The 16,391-nt window shown below is 38.1% G+C and overlaps 1 protein-coding gene across 1 annotated transcript in view; it reads left to right on the forward strand.

The window, feature by feature from the left end:
• Positions 1-12,484, forward strand: part of LOC139718497 (EF-hand calcium-binding domain-containing protein 5-like) — a 38,848-nt gene extending 26,364 nt beyond the window's left edge. The window contains exons 17-23 of the mRNA XM_071629974.1: positions 2,445-2,579; positions 2,954-3,103; positions 6,330-6,433; positions 6,647-6,897; positions 8,892-9,121; positions 10,125-10,221; positions 12,303-12,484. Of these exons, the coding sequence (XP_071486075.1) occupies positions 2,445-2,579; positions 2,954-3,103; positions 6,330-6,433; positions 6,647-6,897; positions 8,892-9,121; positions 10,125-10,221; positions 12,303-12,484 (1,149 nt within the window). The remainder of the gene's footprint in view (positions 1-2,444; positions 2,580-2,953; positions 3,104-6,329; positions 6,434-6,646; positions 6,898-8,891; positions 9,122-10,124; positions 10,222-12,302) is intronic.
• The last annotated feature ends 3,907 nt before the right edge of the window (positions 12,485-16,391 follow it).

The following is a 16,391-nucleotide window of genomic DNA, read 5'->3' on the forward strand; positions in this document are numbered from 1 at the left end:
TCTAAATGTCTGGGTTGTTTTTTTTTCAGTTAAATCATGTCTAGGTCTATTTTTGTGAGTAAGAACATTGGTAGACAAGTGCAAAGTGCCATCCATTCAATTACCTATTTTTAACAAACATGAGGGAAGGACACTAAGTTGTAACCCAAGCTGAATTTTCTTGCCTTCCTCTCCAAGAAAATTTAAGTCAAACAGAATGAATTCTAAAGCCCATAATCGGTAGATGCTGTAGAAATACAAATGATCCTTTAATTATTTACTTATAAAGAAGAGCTGATCAGAAGGCTGATCTCATTTGACGTGTGTTGTTTTTTTTTTATGTCAAAGACACAAATTCTGTCAACAAAGAGGTGCTTGTTGCCTGTGATGTAGTAATTTGATCAAAGTGGCTAGCCATCAAATTGAGTATGCAAAGTGCAGTTGCTGCTGATTAAAAAAAAAACACACTAAAAAAAAACAAGCAAAAAAACATGGATGAATTTAAAACATAAGTATAAAGAAGACTTAAAAGTACACTTTGAATGTCAATGGAATGGCATCTTTTCGGAACCCTGAAATACCTCTGTTGTGTGGATTTCACATATCTTTGCAAGATTTTTATCTTTATTCATTTTTGTTTTCTGTCAAAGAAAACTGAAACATTTCTTGAATTGCATTTTAGTGCTGACATACAGGATTTGCTATGCCCAGTAGCATTAGAGCTCTCATGATTTTGGCTGAGGTAGGATTAAGCCAGGCTGACACTTGCACGATTCTGTGGCACGCATTGTCACGACTCGAGTTGTGCCAGTGCGCAAACTAGTCGTAAACTGGCGTGAAGTGTGCGTAGACCCGTCGTGACCTGCGTGCCATGCCGGGACGAGAATTTTGAATTGTTCAAAATTTTGGTCACGACTTGCCACGACAAAATCGTGGCCAAAAGTCGTGCAAGTGTCAGCCTGGCTTTAGAATCATCCATCTCTCTTTGCACACGCAGCAAATGAGAAATATTGTGATGACAAAGTTAGAAACATTAGAATCATTTGACTTTAAACTCGGATGTCATATTAGACACCTGGAATACATTTAAATAGTCAGTACATCTTTTCAGTTTCCGTCCCGTGTTGCTCAAACTGTCTGTTGTTCATGTTTGATATTGTGTTGTTTGTAGAGTGTGAGGTTTATTCTTCTGTAATGGAGAGTTGTGGTAATTCAATATGCGATGGATATCAATCATGTAACTCATTCCATTGGGCAACCAAGTGTGGTAATAACCGGTCACTAGTGTATTCATGTCATCACTCACTATTTGTACTTTTGTATGGCACCCAATTCAGCACTTTAAAATATACTCCTGTGAATTAATGCACTCATTGTATTGATTTTAGTCTTTACTATGCACAATTATATTATTTTCTACTTCCCTCCTACGTGTTCTTTTGTCTGTATGTAAGCACATCACTATCCACACATCTGTTCTCATTTCTCTTCTGAGAAGATGATATCTCTTTTGCATTGTACACAGAGAAGTCATGTTTCACCAGTAGTTAGACTACAAAGAAAGACATACTCGGTGGTTCATGGTGCAACTGTGTCGTACAATATTTAAAGTAGTACACGTTTGTATCTTAGCATTGTTTAGCTGCACTTTTAGATAGCAAATCACAGTAGGAAAGCTTACTCATTCTTGCTTTTGTATTAATATTTGCACCAAATAAGTAATTTTCTTATTCTATCAAGTTTTGGTTCACTGGCTTATCAGCTTCTTATATCTGTGCACAAATTGTTTATCTAAAAATGTGTGAAATGTCTGTAATGATGGAGATCTAACCTTTGTAGTATCAAACATAATTACATCTATTTCAACTGCGATGCCTAATGAAGAACTGGCTTTGAAACAATACAGAATACCCAACTCTAATACATCAACAAAGAAATGTGATGTTTATGCTGTGAGAGCAGAAGTGTAGACCTCTCAAGGGGGTAAAAATAAAAAATCTAAAGAACGATTGACATAATATGCAACTTGACTCATAAAAACCTTTCAAACTTTTGAATTACAAACAAAGAAAGTCTATTCAAACTACATAGCAGCGTGACCCAATTATCATTTATGTGGTCACTGTATCAAAAATGTATTCCTGTGTATGTCTTGATATGAAAGAGATCCCTATAGGTCAGCAAGTTCAATGGAAATAAACTGAAAACCGTGCTCCAAAGAGAATGATCCAGCTATCTGAGATGTAGTAATAGTTTGCATTATGTACATAACGTGTATGCGATAATGATAACAGTAATGAAAATAAAGGAAGTAACAACATCAATAATCACTACTACTTGAAATTTACTATAATTGTTATCAATGTCATTAAGTAGTTATCATCTATAATAAACGTTACTTGTGATCCCCATGGGTGAAATTATGTCCATATCTTTACAAGTGTGTTCTCTTTATCCATTTGCAGGACCGCCAGGGTTCGTTCCTCGTCATCCCACTTAAGGACTTCCGGAAGAGGGTGTTTGGCTTGATGGGCATCGACACTCTCAACGACCCCCATGACAAGAGCATCTTCATCACGCACGAAATCAGCTTTTTCCAGGTGAGACCTCAACACTCCCATTGCATCAGGCAATATATGAATGATTACATTGTAACTGAAATGTGTCATCCTGTCATATAACAAAACTCCAGTTTAAAAAAAAAAGTGTTGTAGTATCAAAAAAAGGATGTATAAATTAGGCAGGTAAATATTAGTTCAAAAGAATAATAAATATACATCACAGGTTAGTTTATGCTTTCAGAATGGGAAACTCTGCAATTAAGCTATGTACAGGTAATTGTGATACCAATAAATCAAATATTTTGCTCAGTGCTTTTTTTCAACACTGAATCAACTTCTAATTTTGTAAAATTCATTGCATAGTAAACAGGGGTGTGAGAATTTCTGTGATCTGTTTTTATGACTTGAAACAGGGTGTGGCCAAAGCATTTGCCACAGCTTACCAGTATGTGGACGTCAGACGCAAGACGCTGCGCATCGCAGAGAGCGCCGTGTCCTGGATTCATCGTAGAAGCCCGCATGTGCTGGAAATCAACGTTTTCATGGTTGAACCTGACGATAAGGTACCTTTCATATCCTACCATGTCAATTTTTCTGCAATGATTTTCTATATTAACTTGAATGTATTTCACACTATCATGGCTTTCCTTGATTCATCAAACTTTTTTTTTGTTTCAGTCTTTTCTCTTTATTTTGAAATTCTGGTAACTGGATAAGTGCACAATTCCATCTAACATGTCATTTTCATTTCATTATCTATTGAGTGCTAACAAATCAGTTAGCTTTCCTATGAATTTTCAACTTGTCTGTTTAATATTTTCCCACCATACTTCCAGCTTCCTCTAAGCCCCTTTCAAACAACAACGTAAGCTGTTTTCTTCATTTCTTGCACGCACTGGAAGCACTTCCCTGTTCTCAATTTTTTCTGCACCTTCAAAGCAACAATGATTCTGTCATGTTTAGCAATTGTGGCATACTAGCACTTGTTTTGTGACATACTAGTGGTCGTACTGCATGGATTTACATTACATTTTGTTTAATTGCCAGTCACACAAAAAGTAAAAATATTTGATATTTCTGTCATTGTCCCAGTATGATGATGCAGTATACTGAGATCTGCTTCATTGTCCCCTTTCTTCTTTGGGTTGCTTTCACTTGTCTGCTTTATTTGTGTGCAAAAACCAGAAGTATACAAAGGAGAAATGAAAAAAGGTAAAAACAGCAAAGAGAAATGCAGGGTGTACAAGTAAGGGGGAAAACGAATGATACAAGAGGAGGTTCAGGAGAGAACTGCTGGTATTTGGGAAGAAAAGAAAGTTTAAAACTGTGGGGACAATGCTGTTCAGTGACACCTTTGAAAGTCTTTCCGACATGATAGTTATATCATTAATTGCACTTTAGATGGGATGTTCTCTTGAGAACTTATTCTCATCTAGGCTTTTTGCACTCAAGTCACCTGCCACAATGTTCAGGATTAAGCTGTGGAATAATCACAGAATTGAAGGAGAGGATATGAATAAGATTATACGCATGATGATCTGTGATGCATGTTATAGGTTTTTAAACTGTTTAAAAGCATACTTGCATGGGATATGAGTAAAACTATGAAAAAGAAACATGCAAAAAAAAAATCCAACATAAAGCAAAACAGTTAAGATTTTCTTCTGTGACTATTCAGACTAATATCTTTATGTCAACACTTAACTGTTGCTTTCTGTCTTTTTCTAGTAATCTCATTTTGCACAATATGTTTCTCTTCTCTCCTGTTTTCACTCATTTGTTATTTGTGTTTGTGACATGCACTTCTTGTCTGTCTGTTAATGCATCTGTGTATTTTGTTGTGTTGGTACTAAATGTCCCCTCACTGCATGTGCTATGTAAATCACTGGGGTGGTGCGATTTTTAGGAATATGAATTGCGAAGGCCACGTCTGCTCAATCAGACGAAGAAAAACATATTTTTCTTCATGGAAGAGTCATCCAAGAAGGTCAGTGTGAGCGGTCATTGCAAGACATCTGCAAACTTTGCCACATTCATGCATTGTCATGCCTCAAAGATGGAACAGGAATACATGTACTTGTCTACAAATAATACACATGATCAGGGAGTTCATGATTGAGACTTACCCACACATGGTTCTTTTGGAATAGTCTAACATGCCTGGGGCAACAGCCAAATGTGTTTTGGACTGTTTCGAAGGTACCAAGTGTTGGTAATCATAATGCCCAAACAAAATGATGTGTATTGTTTGTTTTCTATAAAATGATGAAGCAGATCCTTGTCATCAAATAACTTCCAGTGTAGATCTTTTAAATTCCGAGGCAGCCATTTTTGCAAGTAAATGTGAAATCTCACCCGGTCACCATTGCAATGTGAAAATGCTAAATAAGCAAAGTCCTGTGTTTGGCAAAACAAATGCCTGGTCATGTTTATGCTCTCAACAAATCATTGGATTATGATGTGCTACTAACATTTTATGAAAAGACTGTAAACCATCAAGTCCTGGGATAATATTTCTGCACGAAACGTCTTCCTGTCCACATCAAAGTGGGAACTCTGCATTTTACTGAGTAACATGCTGTATTGGGTGAAAATTAGATTGAATTGGTTGAATTCTTTAGACATGCACAGAATCGGAGAAAATTCCAAAGCTTTGCCAATCTGAGACAGAAATGTTATCTGCAATCTTCTAAAATGTTTGTTGCCAATTCAAGGATCACATGTACAAATCTAGTGATCACAAGGCTTTTGATGATTCCTCAACTGAAATACACAATGGTCTGTAACCAAAATGGATCACAAATGAAAGAAAAGTTGTTTTTCTGCCATGTAAAATACCAGTAATACTTTATTAAAAAAAACAAAAAACAAAAAAACAAAACGAAGTAAACAGATATACCATCAAACCACAGAAAGTATAGAATCCTGGACTTGATGGGTAACAAGTGTTCTAGAATGTTCATACACGTGAATGAATCAGTTTCTACAGTTGTAATAAAGTATGGTTTGCAGGGGTTAATAATTATTTGAACCCCACTAACATTTAAAAGCCGTTAGAGTTTGTTCACCTGAGACACTATTGCACATCACAACTGCACATCAGTGGCATGCGCAAAGTTGTACAAGAGAATTGCTCATGGCATTATGTATACTTCATGGGGTCTTTCCTGTCTGTTTCTATTAAAGATAGTGTTTGTGAATTATAATAATATGGAGTGCACAGCAGTTGATTAAAGCATGTTGGCAAGTTCATAGCATTGTAGGAGAGTCTCAATTCTCCTCTTTGCAAGGAGGTATTTCATTTTAGTTATGTATGTGCATTGATGTGACTGGAATGCCCTCTCTGCATGGCAGTTTACCACAACAAACAATTAGTATTATGGTGTGCCAGGTATTATATCCTCTTTAACAGTCAAGTCTACCAACAGCACTCATTTCTATGAGCATGTGATTCTGTCCATGCCATGCAGTAAACAGAACAAGTTATCTCTGCTAAATGATAGAAGATATGAAAGTTAATCATAGCTATGCAGTAAGTTTCTTGTAAATGAATGATGATGGTTCAGTGCTAACTAAAAATGAAACAAATATAAACCTTGTTGGGATGTTCTGAAAGCTTATTTTCACAGCAATTGTTAAATTGTTGCGTCATACTCTAACATTGCTCTTTTTCTTGTAAAAGTGATTTTGTTGTTGATGTTGTAAAATTGATCTCTTATCTCCTTCCTAATTGTCTATTCTTGTAACCTGCCCCTCTCTAATGTTTGAATGATCTCCTTTGCTCGGTAGATTGATGACTTTGTTCTGAGAAAGATGATCACCACTGATCGAAAAGGAACCATCACCGTCCACGATCGCCCTCCCAGACTAGAGCGAAAAGAGAACCTCTTCAGGTAAGGGCATTGGTTTGTCAGAGCCATATGTGACCTGGCACAACAAGACAGTTACAGATGTTTATTGCAAAGAAAAAAGTGTGCACTTGAGCAGCAAACCCCCCAAGATCATGAAGATTATGATGCAGGTGCTGGTACTCAGGAGCAGATGTACCAACTAAAATTTCACCATTTTATTGAGTTTTTATGTTAATTCCGCCTCTAACCCATCAGGGACTACCTCTTCAAGTGCGTGGACAACTCGGAGACGGTGACGGCCGACGCCTACGGTCAGCGGCATTTGGCCTTTCCCCTGAGGGACACAGAGGGCCGCTGTGTGGCCCTGGTGGACCTCAGCATCGGGGACCTCAAGCAGCTGCCCGGCCATGAGAACAAGGAGGTGCAGCGCATGCTGAAGCTCCTGCAGGCAGCCCACAAGGAGGTGTCCAACGAGTCGGCTGGTGCAGACAAGAACATCGTCTTGGGTAAGTGCATGTTTCAATAATTTTCGAGTGATTAACTGCTAGGGGTTGCAATGCCTAGCATGTTGGTTGTGTGTTCAAGCCCCCAAAATGCAGAACACTACTGCCTCAGTAGAAATGTCATTGTGTATTCAGTTGTTTTCATTTTGTTATCAATGCATGAGATAGGTATCAACAATCCTTTTTAATGGCAGTGGGTGCCATAGTATCAAACTGTGTTTACTTTGTAGCTGATATGTCAGTGTCAAGTGCAGTGTACTGTCCTGTTAGATACAAAAACACATTTCATTGTCCCCGCCGAACGAGTTCGAGCAGGGGACTATGAAACGGGCTCCGTACGTGTGTGTGTCCGTGTGTCCGTCCGTCCGTCTGTCCGTCCGTCCGTGTGTCCGTGTGTCCGTGTGTGCGTCCGTGTGTGATCAAAATCTTCAATTTGCTACTTCTCTGTCATTTATGAGCCAATTTTGATTCTGTTTGCTTTATATGATAGCACTACATGGGAGCTTTGAAACTTCTACACAGAATTTCAGTCGTGACCTTTGACCTTGACCTTTGACCTATATTGTACATTTTGCTACAAAATGCTACTCCTTCGCCATTTCTAACCCGATTTCGATTCCGTTTGCTTTATATGATGGCACTAGGTGAGGGCTTCAAAACTTCTACACAGAAATTTGACCTTTGACTTCTTTGACCTTTGACCTTGATTTTTGACCTATATTGTACATTTTGCTACAAAATGCTACTCCTTCGCCATTTCTAACCCGATTTCGATTCCGTTTGCTTTATGTGATGGCACTAGGTGAGGGCTTCAAAACTTCTACACAGAATTTTGACCTTTGACCTTGATTTTTGACCTTTGACCTTGATTTTTGACCTACATTGTACATTTTGCTACAAAATGCTACTCCTTCGCCATTTCTAACCCGATTTCGATTCCGTTTGCTTTATGTGATGGCACTAGGTGAGGGCTTCAAAACTTCTACACAGAATTTTGACCTTTGCCTTCTTTGACCTTTGACCTTGATTTTTGACCTATATTGTACATTTTGCTACAAAATGCTACTCCTTCGCCATTTCTAACCCGATTTCGATTCCGTTTGCTTTATGTGATGGCACTAGGTGAGGGCTTCAAAACTTCTACACAGAATTTTGACCTTTGCCTTCTTTGACCTTTGACCTTGATTTTTGACCTGTATTGTACATTGGCTACAAAATGCTACTCCTATGCTTCGCCATTTCTAACCTGATTTCGATTCCGTTTGCTTTATGTGATGGCACTAGGTGAGGGCTTCAAAACTTTACACAGAATTTTGACCTTTGCCTTCTTTGACCTTTGACCTTGATTTTTGACCTGCATTGTACATTGGCTATAAAATGCTACTCCTTCGCCATTTCTAACCCGATTTCGATTCCGTTTGCTTTATGTGATGGCACTAGGTGAGGGCTTCAAAACTTTTACACAGAATTTTTACCTTTGACTTCTTTGACCTTTGACCTTGATTTTTTACCTATATTGCACATTTTGCTACAAAATGCTACTTCCGGCGGGGACATATATTACGCACCGCGTAATTTCTACTTTTCCTTGTTTTACTAAAGATAAGTAGTGTATGAAGTTCCTAGCAAAGCTTGGCATCCTGAGGACCAAAAGCATACATTAGGGGCAATGAAGACTGATATACACATGGAAGAAGGTACAACAATTCACTCTTATTTTGAAGCAAAAAAAAAAAAAAAATATAAAAACATTGTGTGCAGAGTTCAAAAGGGAAAGTTTTGTGTACATTTACAAAAGATGAACTGATGCCTCCAAATCACATTTCAGACATAATGCAACCAAGAATAAGAAGTAAATTACAAAAGCAGTTGCTTGAGGTATAGCTAGCTTTGTAGGTTTATTAAGACCTTTATATGCAAGGATTCTGTATACTACCTGTCCTCAATTACTGTATTATCACCTGTTGTTTTACCTTTGTTTTTGGTAATCCGTGCAGAGGCTGAGAAGGGGTCGGAGGAGTCGCGCATCGACATCATGTTTGACCGCATCATGCTGACCGACCTTCGGGACACGGTCAGCAAGCTCAACGCCCAGGCCTTCGCCGAGCTCAAGAGCTACAAGGACCCACCCAAGGTCATCCACAACATCCTGGTCTCCGTCCTCGCCCTCTTCTACCGGGAGAAATACGAGGAGGGTGAGCTGGACTCTTGGAACATGTGCAAACAGGTAGGGTGGGGTGATGGTGGTGAGATGGGGGGGGGGGGGGGGGGGGGGGGGGGGGGGTTGGCAGATGCCAAGAAAGACAAAGCCACGTTTGCTACAAACACGCAAGGTTTATATGAGGCAACCATGAAATTAGTAGCAAGATTAAATCCACGTTATTCTCAAGACTGGGACTCACAATTTGTGTATATATTTAGATATATGTGAGTGAAATTAGTGTATTTACATGTTTGTGCAAATGATGAAATCAGTAGGCGTTTTCACATCAGCCCGATGTTTCGAAATAGCGCGCTATTTTTCTGACTTGGGAAGTTAAAAAATATCTCGAGCTTGGATTTTTTTCGGGCTGATGTGAAAACGCCTATTGTGTCTATTTGTAATCTTATTTGAAAGCCTTTCACACTTGCTTTTATATTCAACTGGTTGATCCATTTATGAAGTGTTATTCAGAGACGATAACAGATCACTGTCATTTTTTTTTTTTTTGGTTGCTGTACTGTTTTGGGATCTACATTGTATGCTGCAAGAGATACTTTTGGATATAGTGGGAAAATGCTTGCAAGATACAATCAGTGACAACTGTATTAATTTTCTTTTACACATGTATCTGTGTTGTAAGTTTGGATGAGGGTTTCCCAGACCTCGATGCCATCCTGCCATACTGTACTAACATATCTCAGTCATGAAGTAAAGGAAGTGGGACATTCAATTTCTATCTTCTTCCAGCACTCTAAAAGGAAGTGGAACATTCATTTTCTATTTTCTGAAAAGCACTCTAAAAGGCAAAACAAAGCACCAGCAAATAAAACAACCAAAACTACACTTGTAGTTATATGTTATTAGACCACAGATAGATTGTGTCAGATAAGTCATTCCTGTGTCAGTGTCTTTGTACCTTGTCACTGATGAAAAAAAAAAAAAATCGGTCTGCACTTATCATGTATATCAGATACTGGAATCAGATGGTCGTAATGGTTTGTTTTTGTTTTTGTTTTTTTCTCCCTAGTTTGTTGGTCCTGATTTGATCAAGAAGATTGAAGAATTTGACCCCACTGCTGAGAATATTGCCGGGATAGTGGATATGATCTCATCAAGACTTAAAGGTAAAGAGACTCATCGGTTTCTACTCTAGTCACACACCATAAATCAATTCAAATGCCTTCCTTGCTCTGCATGCACCTCCTTTTATGCATGCTTACTGTCAGCATAGACCACTTTATCTACCTCACTTGATGAATCCTCAATTCTGATTAGTTGAAATTTGGGGCACGAATTAAATAATAAGATTGTCTGCAGCCTCATAGTATCCAATCTGCCTGATAGTACTGAAATGTCTTTTTTTTGGCCTGTGTGTGATATGTACAGTATGCATGTCCGTGTACTGTTAATCTCTTTGCTTTCATTTTAATATGCAAGAGGTGACCCTTCTCCAATGCAATCACATTGCAAATATCTTTAGCAGTGCCTGATATGTGAACTGACTGGAATGATTGCAATTGACGGATCAAAATCTTATTTAAATCAGTTCTGTCAGATCAAAACAGTGGACAGTTGTTATTGGGGTCATTGTTGATATTGTTCCTTAGTAGGATCTCAACTGCATGCTGTGATCATCACAGCATGCTCTCGGGTCATAGCGTGGACTTGATATCCCTCGGGCGGGCAGTGGTATCAAATTGTTTAATTTGCCAAAATTAAACCCTCACAAAAAGAGCAACTATTACAGTAGTTTTAGGGCATGTCTTGGCCTTAACCTATGCCATCTTGGGTTCTGTAAACATACTTGCACCTCTAAACTTTATCTACTATAGCGTGGCTGTCCTCAGTTTGCTACAAGCTATCAAAGCCTGCATCATTTTTCAGTACATGGGATTAGAGTGGCCTTTCTTCTTCCTCTTTTTGCAGTTATGGAACCATGAGTGTCCGAAAATATGACACTTATGTACATAACTAAACAGAGAACACTTTATAGTGAAACCTCACTGGACCCAAGAGCACTTGTAACATGATACACAACCCAACAAAATCTTATCTACATGTAGAATGAAACCCCTTTATATCACTTGAATCAAATGGCTCTTTTGCTATATTATGCACCTCCGTATGATACATGCTTAATGTGAGCATAGCTTACTCTGTCATGAGTACCCTATAGTTCCTCTCCGTGTTATATATTGAATATGTTCGAAAGCTTTCCACTTGAATTCATTACCATTACAAAGAGCCCCTAGTGAAACCTCACAAGACTCAAGAGCACTTTCAACATGAGATACAACACAGTGAAGACGTACATAAAATGAAACTGCTTTATATCACATTTATATTGTACATCATTACTTTCAAGACTTAATACTTGCAATCCCATAATTGCAATGACAATCCAGGGCCCAACTCTTAAGAGCACACTCTGGGTTCGTCTGAGTGCTCTAAATAAAGCGAGTTAAAACGAACTGAACTAAAGCATACTGTACTGAAATGTGCCAGATTTGGAGGGTTCGAGTGCTCTGTTAAGAAAGCATACCACATGGGTTATTTTTAGAGGGGGTCATGCATTTTGTAGCAAAAGGGTCATTCGCCTGGTGCACTTGAACTACTTTGAGATGTCCCGAACAAAGAGAATGACCTCTAGCATTATGATGTGCAGTATGTGCATGATACTCGCATTCTCACATGTGAACATTTGGTACACTTTTGGTACCCTTTTGGAGCACATCGGGAAGTGGTCCACTTTTGGCTTGGTTCAGTACAGTACGGTACACTTTAGGAGCATTTGAGCACTCCTCTGGTGGGGGTACGGTACAGTACAGTTCGCTTTCGGAGAGCGCTCAAATGCACCCTTTGTGTATTATAGAAATTAACATGTCCAAAAAAGAAACAACACAGAGTCATTCCAACTCTGATTTCACTAGTCATATGATATCTAAGTGCCTTTCAAATGTATGACATTTGGATGATGTTGTGACAAGAAATGATGATCAGTGGATAGTAAACATTACTTGATAATCTGCTTTCCACAGAGGACTTTTCGGATAGACTCTTTAATAGGATAAACTTTTAGGATATGCTATTAGGATAAATTCAGCTTTCTCTGTCCTGCAGCAGCCACGTTGTGCAAAAATATGATGATGAGAAAAACAAATATACAGTAGCATTTACCATGTATGCTTATCTTATCTTGGTGTAGATGTGCCCCATGGTGCTGTGGCCAAGCATGGGTCTCTGCCGGCCCAGAACCTCTACAACTGGGCCTTTGTCTGCCTCTCTCTGCTGGAGCACACCAGCAAGATGAACAAGAACAACCCTCCGGGTGTCCTGGCGCCACCGGATACCGCCAACTCTGGAGAGGGGAAAGCTTTGGAGCAGTAGACTGGCTGCCCTGCCCACTCTGCAGAACTTTGTGCCCTCACAAACACAAACTGTCAGCATGCATTGGAGAGCTGGAGTGATTGTTCGACTATGATCAGAATTTCTTCTCTATTTTTAAAACTGCAGGGTTATTTTTCTCAGAGCACAGTTACACAATTCAGACAACAATGGACATTCACTGAAAGATGGACGTGATTTCATTAATGTTGTTTCCCATGACAACGTATTCACAACAGAAAGAAATATTAGGGATATTATGTTTGCTTTTAATTGCAATTCATTTGTGAACTAGATGTTTGACAGTAAGGCCTTGGGAATTCTTTATCTTGAGTTGTTGTTTGATCAGTATACGAAACACTTCGTGAGATGGCATTTTGAAATGATAGTTGCTCTACAAATACTGATGATATTAGTTTGTTTGGGGCATCTTCATGTGACAAAAAAGAAATAAAATTGCAATTAAAGATAACTTCACTGGTACAGCATAAATTTTCATTATTCACTTTTTGTGTACTCTCACCAGTTACATCTTCTGTCACACATCTACCTTAATAATGGCCTGTGTGAAGTTACTTTGTCTCATTCTCACTTTATATTTCTAACCAAATTGTCATTTTTTCTTTTTGTCTTCATCTATGTTTAGATTTATATGATATTATTTTAACCTGTTCTCCCTAGCATTTCTGATTTGAGCAAGTGGAATTTCATTCCATGCACTTGGATCGTAGTCTTTTTCCTAATTTCATTGATATTCTTTCTGAAACTATGTACTCAGCAACAATTCTCCTATATGTTGCGGTAGATGGATTTTATGCCATCTGCATGTACATATTTGGCCAGGTAATCCACATCACATATTGATGAGACCCAAGTAAAAGGCCATTTATCTAAACCCATCACATGCCAGTCCTGAAGTTGGATTGAATGTATGGAAAATACACAATCATAATGTCTCTCACATAACCCTCAGTGTTATGTCTGTACTGGTCTAAGAGTGCATCATGCATGTGTATTCATGTTCATTAAGACCAAGCAAAAGCTTGTCTAGCCTTTGCTGTCTCACTGGACAGCAGAACAGAAAATCAATCAAACCAGATATTGAATAGATGTATTCATGTATGTATGTAAATTATTTAGCAGCATATAACAATGTTGTGTATCGAGTACAGTGGACTCCCGTTATAACGGAAGTCCTCGGGACTGGCAGTTTTTCTTTGGTTATTTCGAAATTTCGTTATAAGCAGACAAATAAACAGTCAAAAAACAGAGAGCGGATAGTGTTGGGGCTTGAATTTTTACTTAGTTGCAACCGGAATTTTGTTATAAACTTGTCTGTTATAACGGGAGTGCACTGTACCATTGTATATTGGATATCATCCAATTCACTCTTCCGATTAGTTCTCCGTCCAGAAACAGAAACTGTACAGGAAATATATTGATGTATATATAAAGTGTATTATAGTTTGTTGCATTAGATAATACCTAAAGCCCTGTTGTGCTGTTATAACCCTGGCACACACAGTATATACAATAGACCGATCAGTGTGACAATGTGTGATTGTTTTGATTGTGCATGTAAGCTGTGTAAATTATACCAGTCATCATGCCACGTGATTTTGGTTCTCTTATTCTAAGACATTCTTTAGAATGTATGCCTTGTTATTTGTTCTGTGTTTAAAGATGGGGAACCCCCCAAATATTACTTTGATTTTATAATACAGTGTATGTTATAGTGTGGGATGATTTGCTTCTTTCAAGCAAGATGGTAACAGTTGAGCTAAGCTGTATATCCTAAATGTACTGGATAGAAGTAAAGTGAAATAACCGTTAAGGACAGACTGTAATGAATTCTTGCACAAGTTTAAAAGCCAGTATTATCCTAAAAGTGAAGGCTTTGATAAAACTGGTTTACAGATGTCGTAAATTGTCTTCTGAAGTTTTCATCCATGAAGGTCTGATAAAATGTTCACGGTTGTGTTGATGCGGAGTTCTTGTGTACATATTGTGTATAATGTGAAGAATTGTTATGTGCATACACTTGTAGCTGTGTGAATGGGGTCACACTTTCATTTTAATACATTATGTAAATTGTGTATATACATGTATTCACATCACTATCATTGAAAATAAAAGTGGTTACTGCAATGGATGCAACTGCACAAATGTTATCTATGGATGATTCTGAACCACCCCCCCCCCCCCCCCCCCCCCGAAAAAGATGCTTACAAAATACCTCTCTACTCATTTCTATATTATGTTTCTCCATCACTACGTGTATATCAACTGGGAGACACAATTCAGATTAGAACACACATACACACACCCACACACACACATACATATTACACAAATATGTATTTAATGATATTACAGTAACTTGGATATTCTGTCAGTGATATAGGCATATTTAAAGCTGTAGTGTGGTGCAAATTTCCATTGCTTCACACTATACACACTCGAGTGTTACATATGTGACCCTGCACCTCAAAACAAACAAAAAGTCGCCAGACATGAATTTTTAGTTATGACCATAATCTGAAAGAGCAGACTTTAAGCTTTAAAATGATGTATAACTCAAATTAAATGGACTCTCCTGACCTATCTAAATATGTGAAAGAAAGCACAAACTCAGGAAAAGTGTGAACTGAGAAAAGAGGCTCTGAAGTACAATACAGTGTCTATTCAAGCGCTTAATCTTTACCAAACCGTGCTGGCTGTGCAATGAATGGGACAAAAAACAGGAAGTAAACCACCAGAGTAACAACAATGAAGGGATCATCAAATTAAATTGAAATTAAACATGTCTCATTAACTTATTCTGTCCATAATTAATGCCAACTTTCAAAGCAGTAGCACTATCCTTTCAAGAGTTATTAGAGTTGAAAGTGAAGAGTGTGGACAAGGTTTTTCAGAAATGAAAAAGGGATTCTAAAGACACACCTAATCACACTATTCTACCAAAAATGCTCGAGATAAACTGCTAAAAACACACACTTTCCTGCCCGTTTTATGATACCAAATTTTAGCATAATGTAAAAGAAGACCCGCTCTTTCAGAAAATATGAAAAAGTCAAGTTCGGCTAGGTTGACCCATTTCACTTATTTTCAGTCCTCGCGCAAAATCAGTGTGTGCGACTTTATGTTCGTTTTGAGGTGCACGGTCACATATTGTATTACATGGTAATTACTGCAATAAACCCAAACACAAAAACAACTAATCTGCAACTTTCTGTCCAAGAAACAATTAGCTTCTGATACACTCCGATTCACAAAAGAACAAGTCTGGATGCAAAGCATGTGTATTTTTGTCGGCAGAATCTTGAACTGAATACTGCAGAAAATTTTGTCAATTTTATATAAGTGACCGTGCACCACAAAACGAACAAAAAGTCGCACACACTGATTTTGTGTGAGGACTGAAAATAGGTGAAATGGGTCAACCTAGCCAATCTTGAGTTTTTCATATTTTCTGATAGAACGGGTATTCCTCTCCATTATGCTAAAATCTGGAATCATAAAACAGGCAGGAAAGTGTGTTTTTAAGCAGTTTATCTCGGAACAATTTTTTTTTTTTTTTTTTTGTAGAATGGTGTGATTAGGTGTTTCTTTAGAGTCCTTTTTCCATTATTTATAGACCTCGTACACAGTCTTCACTTTCAACTCTCATAACTTTTGACAGGATAATGCTACTGCTTTGAAAGTTGGCATTGATTATGGACAGACTGTGTTAATAAGGCATGCTCAATTTCAATTTAATCTGATAATCCCTTCGTTGTTGTTACTCCAGTGGTTAACATCCTGTTTATTGTCCCATTCATCGCACAGCCAGCACGGCTTGGTAAAGATTAAGCTCTTGAATAGACACTACTTCAGAGCATCTTTTCTCAGTTCACACTTTTACTGAGTG

This window comes from Diadema antillarum, unplaced genomic scaffold (assembly GCF_040938485.1).
Source record: "Diadema antillarum isolate AM-2024a unplaced genomic scaffold, OU_Dant_1.0 scf00000008, whole genome shotgun sequence".
NCBI classification, from domain to species: Eukaryota; Metazoa; Echinodermata; class Echinoidea; order Diadematoida; family Diadematidae; genus Diadema; species Diadema antillarum.